This window comes from Agelaius tricolor, unplaced genomic scaffold, assembly GCF_023055355.1.
Source record: "Agelaius tricolor isolate 1412-34295 unplaced genomic scaffold, bAgeTri1.0.p SCAF_1, whole genome shotgun sequence".
Classification (NCBI taxonomy): Eukaryota; Metazoa; Chordata; class Aves; order Passeriformes; family Icteridae; genus Agelaius; species Agelaius tricolor.
Genome location: NW_027269261.1, coordinates 71,072,351 through 71,087,077, shown reverse-complemented (window position 1 = coordinate 71,087,077; position 14,727 = coordinate 71,072,351). Strand labels below are relative to the sequence as shown.

At 40.0% G+C, this 14,727-nt stretch overlaps 1 protein-coding gene across 2 annotated transcripts in view; it reads left to right on the top strand.

Annotated features, from left to right (window-relative positions):
• The window catches only part of SOBP (sine oculis binding protein homolog), a 112,675-nt gene that overhangs the window by 14,691 nt on the left and 83,257 nt on the right, over positions 1 to 14,727 (top strand). For both annotated transcript variants that reach the window (XM_071439338.1, XM_071439330.1), the window contains exon 4: positions 9,397 to 9,548. In XM_071439338.1, the coding sequence (XP_071295439.1) occupies positions 9,397 to 9,548 (152 nt within the window). The remainder of the gene's footprint in view (positions 1 to 9,396; positions 9,549 to 14,727) is intronic.

The window sequence follows — 14,727 nt, the reverse complement described above, 5'->3', positions numbered from 1 at the left end:
TGGTCTGAAGAGGATAAGCAGATCCATTGAATTATTAGTTGAATAATTTTGCTGATAAGATTCAATACAGGTAAGAGGAAGGAGAGCAGAGCATGGGGGGATGCTCACAAACCTGAAGAGCAGCAAGAAGGAAACTCTGCAATGTGCACTGACAAAGCAATTGCAGAGGTAGAAACGACAGTCAGGAAGCCAAGGGAAACAGGATTTCTAAGAAGGCAAATACAATTCTTTATCAGAAACAGCTATCAGTTTGAAAAAGTGGAGGAAGGGGTGCTGATCCTAAACTGTCTAGGAAGCTGCCATTGAAGATTTCAGCAGACTAGGTTTTCCTTGAGTGTGCTGGAAAGCTTTCAACAAGGGTCCTGCTTGCATTCATATTTTGCATGACCAGGCTAAAACCTTGAAGAGTTGACAAAATTACCTTTCTTCCCCTCATGCCTATTTTGCAATAAAGTGGTTTTTGGTTTGGTGTTTTTTGTTTTGTTTTTTGGGGTTTTTTTGCTTTGTTTGGGTTTTTTTCTTTAATTTGAAAACCAAATAATTTTGAGCAGTCTGACTAAAATTTTATCTTCAAGCTGTTCAGATTTCTGTTTTAATAAAATGGAATGTTAGGTTCCAATTTGCTTATATGATTCTGGAAAGAATTAGGGTGCTACTAACCAAATAGAAACAGCTCCAATAAAGGCACTCTCTCCTTGCTGTACCTCATAATTAAACCCAAAGAAGGTTGAGTTAAATACATGGGCCCTATGTGGTGCACTGAGTATCTACAGTCTCAGGTTATGGTGTGTCAGTGGAGGATGCTAAATCCAGTCGTGCGAAGCATCCACCAGGAGAATGCAAGTTACTCAGATGGGAGGCTGTCTGCAAGAGCACTCCCCTGATCTGCAGCACCAGCCAGAGCAACCACACTGGAACAGTGCCCAAATCAAACATCACTTTATAAGTCAGCATCAGCCATCCAACCTGCATCTAGAAGCATGTGAGAAGTCAATGCAGCCTCCAGAGAGTTGCTGTAGGAGTTTCCTTGTGGCTAGTAAGAGTCCATCTTGCCCAGCTGGTTGGCAACTACATTCAGACCTGGCTGCAGATTCTCAATGATCTTCAGGGTTAGTCTTGAGTACAGCCTCTTGCAACAAAGTGATCCTAAGATTAGTTCTGCTTGCTGTTAGAAGGTTCTTATTTCCTGCACAGCAATGTAAAGAAGGCTGGTGAGGTTTTTTTATTTTGCTTGTTTGGTTGGTTGATTTTTTCCCCATTTTAGAAGTCTCATAGAAATAGTGAGGAACAGCAGTGCAATATCCTGGAATGACCCAGAACTAAAAATCTCAGCACAGTTGTGTGGGGTATATGGCCTTAGTATGTAGTGTGCAAACTTTCTGATATTCTGCAGCCTTTAATGATAGAGTAAATTTGAGAGGGCACTTAGGGTGACTCTGCCCTTTTGCTCAGGCAAGTCTGGACAACTCTTGTTACCTGGGATGAAGGAAGGCTGAAATCAAGGGTAGTCAAAGAAGAATGCAAAAAATTCTTTCAATGTGGGTGAGAACAAGCTGCCTCCTTCCCCTGGCACCTGCTGGAGGCTATGGTGTCTCAGTTTTCCCATTTCTTTGAGTGTTCTTTGATTTGTTTTATCTTGTGATCCCCATGACAGTACATTGGTTGGTCTGTCCTTTGAGCATGAGGGTCGACAAAATCCTTCCCTTTCCTGCCTCCTTCTGTGTACAAGTGATGCACGGAGTGTGCCGGCTGCTCGGAGCATCCCTAACAAGCTTCCTGCGATGCTGTGCTGCAAGGGGAGGTCACTGCCAAGGGACACAGGAGAAGGGGAGGGAGAAAGCATGATGACATGCAGCTGACTGAGCTTTCCACAGAGCAAAAAAGTACAAGGGAGAAATAATGCTCCCCCCACAAGGTTTTCACAACATTTGGAGAAGGAAAGGGGATGTAGATCCTATAACCCACAGATGAATGTCTCAACAGAATGTTAGGTTCTGAATTATGACTGGAGTTGTACCAGAAGTTATCAGAAACTTGTGAAGGTGAAGGAGGACTAGGCTGGAGGAATGGTATCTGATGAGGCAAAATGTCTTAAAGGAGAAGCATTTCCAGTGATGACTTGTAAAATCAGCCTGTGACCTAGGCTGGCAAAGAAATATCAGATTCAAATACTAAAGTAAGTATTTAGCTGTTTTATAGAAGGAAATCAGTAATTTTCTGTGTTATGGTTTAGCATTGCTTTAAAATTAAAATTTATAGGAGATTTTGTAAATACAAGTGCAGATGAGTAACTTTGTGCAACATATGGGAATAAGCAGAGTTCCTGCCCTACAAACATTCTGGAACAGCCTGCTGTAACCTCTCTCAATATTTAAATTGCACTGGAGGAATCTGAAAGCATGAATGTATTTAGCAGGCCACTAAAAATTAATTCCAAGATCACCTGTCAAAATTCACTGAGGAATTGGATCTATGACTACAGTAGCAAGAAGTTTGATTCCAGGCAGAACTGAGTAGCAGTTTTCCTTAAGTAAAGACCACATTATCAAATCTAGTTAGGTCTGTATATGGAGGAGACTTTCATTTTACTGTGCTCTGGATCCCTCTTCAGTATTCTTCTGTGCTCTGTGCTCATTTTACTGTGCTCTGGATCCCTCTTCAGAAGATATCTGAAGGTTGATGAACAGTGTTACAATTTCTCTAACTGTAGGTTTTGCCCTCTGGTAAAGACCACTGCAACAAATCCTATAGTCGCTACACTTCAAATTATTTCTCTTGTTTTCAGTTTGAAGCACCATCAAATTTCCAGTGATTGTAGGGTTATTACTGCCTGGGTTTTTAAATGCCAGTGGTTGCCAGGATGCCTGCCCTATCTAGCCCGCTGTTGATGTCTTTTGCTCTCTGTGGAGGGCCAAATGTTTCCTTTGTGCTAAAAAGAAAATAATAAAGTCCATGTATGCACCTTAATAGCATGTATTCAAGTATAGAGGGGGTTCCCCCTCTGTTAGCTGAAGTAGGTGCGTTTTTTGTTTGCATGTTTAAAACCTGTCTAAATGCCAGCTTTTGTGTTGTGCATTCAGTCCCTTCTGAACTACACATAAGAACGTGCCTCAGCTCATGCATAGAAAATGTAGGCAGGCCGTGGTTCCCCAAGATGACTTTTTCAAAAGGGGCTGGGACATTTTGCTTTATTGGCAGAGCAGTGAACTTGAAGAGACTGGTCCTTAAAAGGAAATGCATTGTAGAGGCTCTGATATTTCCATAGCGATGGCAGCAGCAAGCTTTCTATTGTCAGGCCTATATTTCAATCTTCCTCTGGTAGTGATGTTTTTAAGGTGCTTTTTGTACCTTGTCGTGCCCCATCTGTTTAGGGGATGCGCGCTTAAGGTGATATCACAAGGGAATCTGCAGCAATGTCTCAGAAGTTTTGTTTCTTCACCTTTTTTTGGTTTGAAATTAATTTGGTAAAGCATTTCGGGTGTAAGAAAATTGACTGTAATGGTGCTTCTGCCTTGCTTGGGATCAACAACCTCAGGAACTACTTGGGGATGAAAAATCTGAACACATGCTGCTTGGTTTTCTTCAATAGTGATCTGGGATTTCAGGAGCAGCAGGAGAGTAACTCAGAATTATCCAATTCTGAAATCCTGGCAGGTCCCAGTGGAAACAGTGAGCCCTTAATGTTATTGCTGCAGATGCTCAAGTTAAGTTAAGATCTTAAGTCTTTTAAAAGGAAGTTTTGCAGCTTTTCATTAGAAAGTAATAGTGAAAGCAGTTAAAATATTTAAAGTTATATATACACCAGTGGATTGAGTGCATTTCCCAGCTCAAAGTAAAAGGGCTATTATAGCTGCCTACCCAAAAAACCTAGGATCCAAGTTGCCTGGGGGAGGGGGTAGGATGCAGCAAAGAGAAAAAGAGAAGAAAGTAGTAATGGAGAAAAATGGCTTCTGATAGTGTGATGGAAGGAAACTCATGCCAGAGATGAGTTGGTTGACTGGAAGACATGGAGGAGGGATGGGATTCCAAAATATTTTTTGTATCAGATCATGGATACAACCACAGTCAAGGTACAGGTTTCACAAAGGCTCACTCAGTCTGGGTGCCATACTTGAAATCTCAATCCCAAACACTCCATCCTCCTGGTCTTCCTTCTGCATAGCAGTACTGTGGTTGGGCACCTTTGGGAGAGATGTCATCTTCTTGCCAAAAGAGTTGACTATCTCCTGCTGAATTTCTTGCAAGGAAATATGGAAAATAAGGTTTTGAAGTACCTGCCCTTGTATCATCATTATATTCAGGATTAGAGCTGTAGCTGCATTTAGTTTCACCCAGCTTTTTGAAGGTGGAGTTAAAATTGAAAATACATCTCAGTTCAAAACAGTATTATTAGAGTATCGCAACCTAAAACTTAGTAAACTGATTCAGGATTAACTCCAGAATTGTAGGGATTTCAGGAACATTGCACTAAACACCATAGATCATGCTGGTTTGCTTAGATAAAGAGACAGAGCTGTTCATGATGGATTTACTCCATTGTACTCATTACATTCCTTCACTTCCCCCACCTGTTTAAATTATGGCTCCATATAAGATCGATTAGTGTAAACTGCTGCTCATTGGGTTTAAGAGGAACAATTTTCTGCAGCTCCTTCACATGGGTTTGAAAGGAAAAAAATTCCAAACATTCTGCTTAATTAAGACCTAAAGAGGCGGTGCAAACTTTTGATGATTAATTGAAGCATGCTTTAGACTGATGCATATTTAGTTATTATAATGTGATAATTTTATCTTGTTATACAAACTACTCCCTTTGGGAACATGATTTAACACTGCAAACACTCCGTGTTTATTGCATTGTTCATTATGAAAAATACAGAGGATAAAAACCACAAGGAGATATAACTGAACAGTATCTGTGTGATGGGTGCAGGGAGTACTCCTTCCACCTGTAATGACACAACCCAGAGGCAGAAAATCACAATATTGTAACTCCCACAATATCTCTCCCTGTGAAGAGTTGAGAACTGAGAAAAGCAGAGGCTGGAAATTTAGATCTTGTGCAGTATGTAGAAAGAACTTATCTTTCTATTACCTGGTCTAATTAGAGAGGACAGCAATATGTATGTTCTGCTGAAAGCTCTCCTGTTACTATTCAGTTGTGTCAGTCCCATCTCCTCTTTGTCTCACCTGTGAGAGTGCCCATGCTACCTGTCATAAGTGTGACAGATCTGAGAGCATGCTAAACACTTTGCAAAAGCAGGTCATAAAGTTGCAGGCCCAGATGGAGGGGGAAAAAAAAGCAGTTATTAAGAAGTATTTTCTTTCACTTCAATATTATCTGTGACAGGACTTGCAAATGATATTTTTGTACTTTACAAACATGTGTCAGCATAGCTATATGTGTCCTAAAAGTGATGGTGAATGATCTTCATCAGAAGAGCTGCTCCAGTGGGAGCTCACATGATGGATGTAGGCATGGTGTCAGGATGAGCTCATGTTACTTTAAGCAGATATGCTAAGCTAGACTACCAGCAAAAGATTGACTATGAACAAAGGAGACTATTGCCAATGTAGTAAACTGGGATGATTATTGTGGAGAAGCTTTCTTAGTGCAGTTCTAATCAGGAAAAGATTAGAATAAATATTGAAGACAGATAACCAGTCTTAAACTACTGGATTTGAAAATTTCCTACTTCCCTATGATCTCCTAGCAGCAAGTTCTTCTAGCTGAACGCTCTAGGAACAGCGATTTGATACATTTTCCTGAAAGCAGGGCAGGAATCTGGTAAAGTGATTTTCAAAAAATTCGGCCTTGAAAGACAAAGGTCTGTGAAAAAGCGAGAGGAATTTTATCTTGAATGGAATGCAAGATACGAATTCCTGGTTTCAGATTATTCCAGCTTGCATTTAGCAGATGACAGCACTTAAATCCCAAGACTCTGCCTTTTCTTATTTCACAGTCCTAATGTCTTGAGGCTACGTTATTGCTTCTCACTGCTGGTAGAAATACATGAAGTAATACTTTCTGCCAATGTTGCAGTCCTGAATTTTGGTCACTAAGCTTAATACACTGTAACAAAACATGCCTATTAGTTCTTTTCACAAGGTCTGCTCAGATCTTTTCCACAACCAGTGTGAAGCAGGAAAGCACACAGTCAGTCAGGTTTGGACCTTTATCATTGTCCCCAGCTGTCACCCACGCCCATAGGGCGCAGCTCTGTATTCCCCCAGGTACCAAGCATGGCTTCCTTTCTCTGCTGTTCTTAGCATCACTTGTAGCTGAAAGAAAGGATTTGAGTTTAGACCAAGTTTTCCTCCCACTGGGCTGGACCCGATTGATGGTCCATAGAAATGTGATCATGGCTGTTTTCTATTTCACTTGATGAACTGCATTACAAAAAGTTTGAGTTTGAGTTGCATCAAAAGTTGTCTTAGGCAAATGTACACTTGAGGGAACAAAGATGACTTGAAAAGTGATGTGTTAGTGTCCTGTCCCAGCAAGTGTGTACTCTGAACCCCCTTCTGAAGTACTGCTATTTCCTGGCTGCTTCACATGGCCATACTCAGTTAATCCTTTTGTAGCAGCGTTCTTGAGTCTATTAAATTGAAGAGGCATCTAGTTCTATTATTGCTGTTACCATGAAATGAAAGAGATTACATTGTTTGATGACTATTGTGGGAAAGGAGTAGAATAGAGAAATAGTTTGAGTTCTTTGTGTATAGCTAGATTATTTCCTTCCCTTTTCCCCTTCCTTCTTTCAAAATGATGACCATTTTGACTAATACTGATGATGCCCCCTGGATATCACATATCACTTCCTGGAAGTGCATACAGTGGCTGGAAGTAGTAGTTTGTAAACCATTCTCTGCTATTTTTTTGACCATCAAATCTATGGACCACCAGTGAAGCCATGCTGCTTCAAAGGATTCTCTGTGAGGTGGTTGTGAAGTTCTGCTGGACGGGACATGGCAAGACAGCAACCTGACACGGAAGGTCCTTCTCCCTCTCCTCTCCTCCCCTTCCCTTGCCAGGATATATCTTAGAGGGTCTTTGGTAGAGGGAGGTGGACTGAAGCTGACTGTCCTGCATAACCACCTGCAGAAAAGTGCAGAGAAGTGAATAACATGGCTTTTCCGTGTAAACAGCTGCTGCTGGTAGCCTGTGTAATTAGAAATAAACAATTGTGCGGGACTTTCTCATCATCTATGGGAGACTGTTCATGTGAATTAGTGAACAGGAATTGAAGGATAGCTGAAGTGTTCCCCCTATCAAATCACTTATGAAAGCCCCTGAGAATCCCAGTGGTGCATCTGTGTTTCCTTCCCCTTAAAAACTGTGCCCCAGACAAGCTAACCTGCTTCAAAAAGAGCTACTTCAGCACCTACTTTACCAGTGAACTCTCTTTCAGCTCTCTAATATTCTTTTTTCATTTATGAGAGTTCCTCTCATCAGAAATGAAGGCTATTAGAAAGGTATCACTGGTAGATCTTCTCTTTTCCAGAGATAAAATGCTTCTTATCAGTAGGGGAATATATGTTACTGTTATCTGAAACAAGAGTCTGCTGTCTGGTTCCTTTGATTCAGAGGATCTTCTGTTGTCCTGGTACATTCAAAGGGGCAGGTTCAGTCTGTAAGGAATTGGTTTATTATGGTGCAAAAGTAGCTGAATCAGGGTGCCTTTGAAAAAGATAAGTGCTGCAAATGGCTCAGGACAAGAATGGGGGAAGAGCTCTAGGTCTGTGCTGGAGTAGTTGGCATCCTGGACAAGACCAGTGTGCAGAGAAAGTGGCATGCAAAAATCACCATGCAGCACCCTGTGTTACAGCAGCCTGGCCGATGTTGCAGCCAGCTCAGGGCAGGCTTTTTCACCCTAGAGATGGCTAGTGATAATTTCGGCCAAATTGCTTTGATTTCCCTTCATGTTCAGTATATGAAGGTGCTTATAATACTGGCAAATCCCACTCTAAAGGGTAAGTGATACAATACATTAAACACAAATCTGTGCTATAACTTGGCCTTAAATGTAGGTTTAAAGGTAGACAGTCTGATTAAAACTAAAAGGTCATTATTTTACATTGTAGAATTTTATTTGTAGCTGTAAATCATAACACAATTTGTGGAAGGAAAAAAGTTATTAAACTGGCAGTATTTATTCCAATAAGGTGAGTAAAATGCAGCACGTAGTTCTGAGTTATGATAGTGAGGAAAGGAGCCAAATCACTCTGCTAAAAATTAGTTTGCCAATAATTTTACAGAACGATGACAGCGTAGCTTCAAAAACAAATCCTTTATAGGGAAATAGGATGGCTGCATGACAGAATCTCTAAGCTATGAATTCTCCACAGCTCATGGACCAGGACCACTGCTTTAACAATTAGTCTCCAGGGATATTTTTTCCCAGAAGTTAGACAATGGCTGCTGTCTGTAACTGAAAGGTCATTCAGTATCACAAACTGGACATAAGAACTGAAGAGTTCTGTGTTTTAAGTCAGAAAGATTCCTGCTAACTTGTTGACTTGATCTGTTTAGTAGGCTTAACTATTCACTGCTGTTGTCTGTGAACCTGAGGTGGGAGTGATGACCACAAAAGGATATTGCAAAAGGATATTTACATTAGTAAATAAGCTCTGTGGTATTTTTACATGCCAGAAGGCACACATGCCACATTTGTAACACATGTTAGAGAAGAGCTTGAAAGAGGCTTGTGAACTCTGCCTGAATTAAAATTTGACCAATGAGCATAATGACTGAAAAGTAACCTGGCAGATTTTGCCACAGTGCTGCAACTTCTGCCTTGTTTAAGTCTATGTTTCTGTGACTGCTGAATTCACACAAAAGTTCCCTGTTTCGTATGCTACTCATTTCAAAATAATACAGAAAAGGGGTTTTTTATGTTCCTTCTTATTTAGAAGAGGGCTCGTGTTAGAGACCTGCCTTGGTGCAGCACCTTCTGGCTGTGTTTTATCACCAGCTTGCTGAGCAGAGCATCTCAGGGACTCACTACAGCAGACTGTAAGTAACAAGAGCAAAACAGCAGTACCCACTAAACCTTCAGTCTTGGTTACTCGTTTAATAAAGAGTTGTGCGCTCTAAAGCGCACTAAAAAGTTCTCAAGATTTCCAGACATTTTCAGCAGTGCACAGTTTTTGGAGTTAATCATCTTTTCCAGCCATTTTAGAAGCTTTGCCAGGCTGCTGAGTCTGGCTGGCACAGGTCACTGGCTGCCTGAGGATGAAGCTGGTGATCACAGGCAGGCACAGTTCTGCTCTCTGACAGTGAGGGAGTTAGCAATAAGATGAGCTGGTGCTGCTTGTGTCTAAGAGTAAGTGTGCAGATGTCTGAGGAAGGTGTTTGCATCTCATGTAAACATTGTTCTTATATTTTTGTTGTAGAAGATGATGTGTCAAATGTACAAATAATGTGTGCCTGGTGCCAGAAAGTTGGAATCAAGCGCTATTCCCTGAGTATGGGAAGTGAAGTGAAATGCTTCTGCAGCGAGAAGTGCTTTGCAGCTTGCCGAAGAGCATATTTCAAGAGAAACAAGGTAAGAGAAATAAGGAAAGATGTAACCTACATAGACATGGCTTTAATCAGGCCCAGCCTGAGTCTCATTTAGCATCTGATACAAACTCTTTTCTTTTGTTTTCTCTGTTTCACCTAGTCCCACCACTTTCCATCTGTATTGTCTGTTGGACTGTCAACCCTTTACTAACCTTCTTTCTTTCAGTTTCTCTCAGCTTGATATTTGGGTTTTGTGAGGGTCAGGAAATTTAAATACTAGTAAGCATTAACATAAGACTCTGAATTTGGCCTTAGAGTCTCAGGATACTTCCTACACATAGACAACTAAGAGGAAGTATCAGAGAAATAGAATAGAGAAAGGCTGTGTATGACAGTGCCACCAAGTCCCATGGCACTGGGATCATGGCCAGTTGGTAAATGCTTTTAGGGCCTAAGTCTCAGTCCCATCACAATACTGCACATCTTTTCACTGCTGCTAGTGAGCTGTAGTTTCATTCTTTAAAAGTATATAATTTTTAATAACTTATCATTGCTACAAAATTCAGACACTATTCAATTTTTGGGTTGGGGTAAGCAATGTTTGAACATCTAGAGTAACGTGAACACCCCTCCTACTCAATTTAAATTTAACTCCATCTAAAATTAGAAGCAATCCTAATATTGAATGTCTACAAAAATTGCTGTAATCACTGAAGCATGGTGCCTGAAAATGCCCTCTAGGTTACTTCAGCAGCTGTTTTTCCGCAGCAGAATTTGTAACATGTCATTTAAAGAAAAATAGAGAAGAAACCCCTCAAATTTTTAGTTGTTAAAAACTAACTGTATCCTTTTGGCGCTTAATAGTGTGAGCCTCTGGCTAACTTTATTGTCTTAGAAATGTTTATCATTCATAAAACTCTTTACATTTTGGCTTCCTAAATGATGCCATTTACCCTCATCCTTCAGGACATTCCAAGCCTGTCAAGTTCAAACTGACTTCAGGTCTCTAAATCTGGTCTTTTACATCTGTCATGACAACCAATAAGTACATATGGTTTCTACACTTAAGATGCAATGTTATAGCAAATTAACCTCCTTTATAAATTTGGGTCACATCATCCTGCCAAAAAAAAAAAAAAAAGCCTGAAGAATTAGGTTGCAAAAATCAGTAGAGTGGAATTTTAGTGGCAGTCTTGGAGAATCAAGCTCATAGTGTCTACTGGAGCAGACAGGCAAGTAAAAGTCACATGAGTGTTCTGTGAAGAGTGTTGTTTACATTCTTTTTATCTAAAAGTGTAGAGGAGGGAAATATGTGCTCCTTAGATGCTCCTCATTTGAAAATAAATCTGCAGGGATGTATGTGCATGTGTACATGTTCACTTCTATCACATGCAGTTCTGTGTGCCTTACAGTGTGCAGGGCACAGTCCAGACACTCTGGGCTGACAGGATGCAGATCTCTGTCAGCTGATGCTCCTGTGACTTCCAGTCACAAATTTTCATGGATAAGATACTTCCTAGTAATGGAGGCATTGTCAGTGATCCTGGTTAAGTGGTCCTGTGTGACCAGAACTGATGAGTACCAGATAATTTGGGAAACCTTGGAGAGGCAGATGAAAGGACTTGGTGTATTCTTTCTCACCTACAGCTTAGATCCTGAAATAAGAGATTTAAATCTCCACTAAATTAAAATAAATGTGTGTTAACATAATGCATAGGTGTACTTCAACCTTCTAGTTACTCTAGTTAGTAGTAGAATTCAGTAATAGTTTATGACCATGAATTTAATCAGTGAGGCAGTATATGAAAAAGTTCCCTTTTACCTGACTTACTATTTATTACCCTTGTGCTTTACTGGAGGCCTCCTTGTTCTTGTATTATGAGAGAGGATGAATTAGAGCTTCACATTCACCTTGGTTCCCTTTCCTACACCTCTGTTAACTTCTGGAAGATGCCAAATATTTCCATTGAGAAAGCTCTCTGTATCTCTGTAGTCATTGTTTTGTATGTGTGTATAGACAGACAGACAGACACACACATATACAAATATATACAAATAAATACATATACACATATATGTATATAAGCACAAGAGATATTCCTAATATTTTCATATGCCAGCATATCCCAGTGAAATGTCCTATTATTCACTAAAAAGGTTTCAAACTAACAAAATGCCATGTGGGAGGACTTGGCAAAACATGGTGAGAAAACATTATCATGTTGATTGGCTCTGCTTCAAAGCTAAGCCAGCGAGTTAAATTTTCTTTTTCTTTGGACCTGTGAAACCTGGAATTTCACAGGATTTGACTGAGCAGAGGAAATCTGTAGCTGCCCCTTGCATATATTTATGGCATTAGATAATCTGGGGACAGAATATTTAGGAAGTGCTGTTGTTAAATGAAGACAAGCGCAGTAGAACTCAGCAGACCCTCACGCTTCTGGTTTTGCACTTCACCTGTTAGTAACAGAGTGGAGTCTTGAGGAATAAGATCAAAAGAACCAGGATGCAATAGTTTCAGATTTAACTGCTGACCTTTGCTCTTTTACTGCTATTCCAACAGTGTACCTGTCTTCTCCCTGACTCTAATGCTTATTTATGTATTTTAAGGAGTTATGCCACTCTACACTTTCTCATTTTTCAAACAGAGGAGCAAAACAGTCACGTTTCACCTGCCTTATGCATGTTTTAAACAGGGATCTCTGCCACAATATAGTGTTGTATTACATTAAATATGTACAGCTGCTGCATTTCTGGGAGCTGATAGGACTTTGTGGTCACTTTATGTAAAGCTTGAGTTTCCTAATGGATCACGTTAAGCAGTCTTCCCTCCCTCCCCTAGATAAGAAGTGCTGTAATAAGTGCTTGCCTCGGATGGTAGGACTGTTTAAGCAGTAAAGAATTAGTTATCACTAATGCCTCAAAACAGCACTAAGTAATGCTGTGAATTATCCATCCCTGAATGACAATTGCTGTGTTCAGAAGGAGTACTTTTGTAATCAGTCTAAAAAAAAAAATCTTTTCCCATACACAGGGCAAATGCACATTACAATGTTGCATGCCACAGATGCCCAGCTGGGAGAAGGCTTGGCATGAGCCCACCCTGAAGTGCCCTGAAAGGGCTCCACAAAGCCCCAGGCCAGCTGGGCACTGGCTGCTCCCAACTTCTAACTCCTTCTCAGCCCTTTCCTGCACTAGGTTTGGCAAGAGCAGCAACACACTGGGATAAGCTAGTGCCTTTCTGGCCTTGGCACCTTTGAACCCAAGGAGTTAAGTCTGAGGTGCCCATCAGGCTTTCCTGCCTTTTGTCCTGCTGGAGTCTTGTCTATTTGTGCTCTGGAAGCTGGGCCTCTGTATCCTCTGCATCCATGCATAGCCAGGGTTGTCAGGGAGCTTCATGCCTGGAATAGGAAGTTTGTAAGGAAGAAGTCTGGTGCAACCTTAAGTTGCTTTTCTTATAAGAAATGCAAATTTTACTCCAGGTGTTTTAAAGTCATGACTGTTCAAAATTATATCAGCCAGCAGCCATGCCTTGCAAGAATAGAAATATGTATGTTTTGAAATTTTAAAGGCTCCCCCAACAGAATACACTTATCTAAATTGTTAGTGATAAATAAACAAAAAATTGAGGCTTTTACCCCATTCAGCAAAACCCAAAGCATTTAGACAAGATCCAATTTAGAAAGAAACCTAAAAATAACACCACTGCCACCCCCAAACAAAAATAACCCAAATCTGCATTCCTGCTCCTGTTTGTCCAGTTTGCCCAGTCAAATGCATATATTGTAATAATGTATAATATTGTATATTGAATATTGCATAATGACAACCTGTTGTGTAAAATAATACCGACTAAAAGGAACCATTGCTGGAAAAGCAAGCGTTTGGGACTAATGTAAGTAGTACCCAAAGATATAAGATTTGGATGCTTCTCAGATTTAATTTTAGAGGCCAACTAATACAAAGTTAAGTACCAAAGAGTCACATAAGGGCAAAAAGCACTAGACCACCAAGTTTCAGAATATGAAATTTAAAGGGAATGGTTGGACTCATAATTTGATCCAGTGAGTCTGAAGCTTGAAAAGATTAATTTTGAAATTAAATTGTTTGACTCAATGGGTCAGAAAACAAATTTATTATGACCAAATAGCCAAACACAGAACTAGAACTGACTTCAAAGAGGCTATAAACTCTGCTCACAGATATATTAAAGAGTAATTTACTTGTTTTGACTAAGGCTTTGGAGACATAGCGAGTGCAAGGTTCTCAGGCAGTATTTTATACTTGACCTTGTCCCTGCTTCAGACTGCCTCACAATTAGGAAGAAAGATAGATGTTTCTGTTTACAGAGCAGTCCAATTTCATTCATGCTAATAAACAAAAAGGCATAAATCAAAAAGTAAAAGTAAGCTACTCTGTAGCACCAAGAAGATGTAAACAAGGATGACCCTTTTCTCCCTGTAAAGTGTAGTGATGGGCAACACTGTGTGTTAGTAGTGCAGACAGGGAGTAGTGCAGACAGGTTTAAGGTCCTTTATCTCACCTGTGTGTCAAAAATGAATGTGAACTATCAAATGGAGCTGTAAGAAGTCATAGACATTTATTTAGTTCTGAGTTCTGTTGCATTAGGAAACCCCTCAGATTTTCAAGCTATATTTAAAGATGATAAAGAGCATGCAACGTCATATAGCTTTAGTGCTCTTGCCTGCATAATTTTTTTGTTAATTAATATCTATCACTAAGTGATAATATGGACATTTAGATACAAACATGTACTATAAACAGGAGTAAACAGCAACTATCATTCCCCAGAATTATTACTGAGGATTGTCAGAGAAAGTTCTCTTGATTTCAAGCTTAATTGTGCGGCCTAACAGCGCATGAGAGATATTTAACAATCTCACTGTTAAGTCAATGAGTAATGGCAAAAAAACAGCCACTTTCATCTCTTCCTTATGCATCTACAAAATTTAATTTGTAAAGTGATCATTATTCATGGAAATTCAGAAAATTGCTTGGAGCAACTTGATGCAAATAATGCCCTGACCAAAAAAAAAGAAAGCTTAGCTGTTCCTTTAGACTCCCTTTCTATAGTTGAAAAACATGGGGCTCTGAATAGAAAATCTATTTCTCCTAGAGATTTAACTTGCGTTAATCAGGTGTTCAGAAAGGTCAGTGCAGAGCAGGTGTCCCACCATCTTTTCATACAGTTGCCCATATTT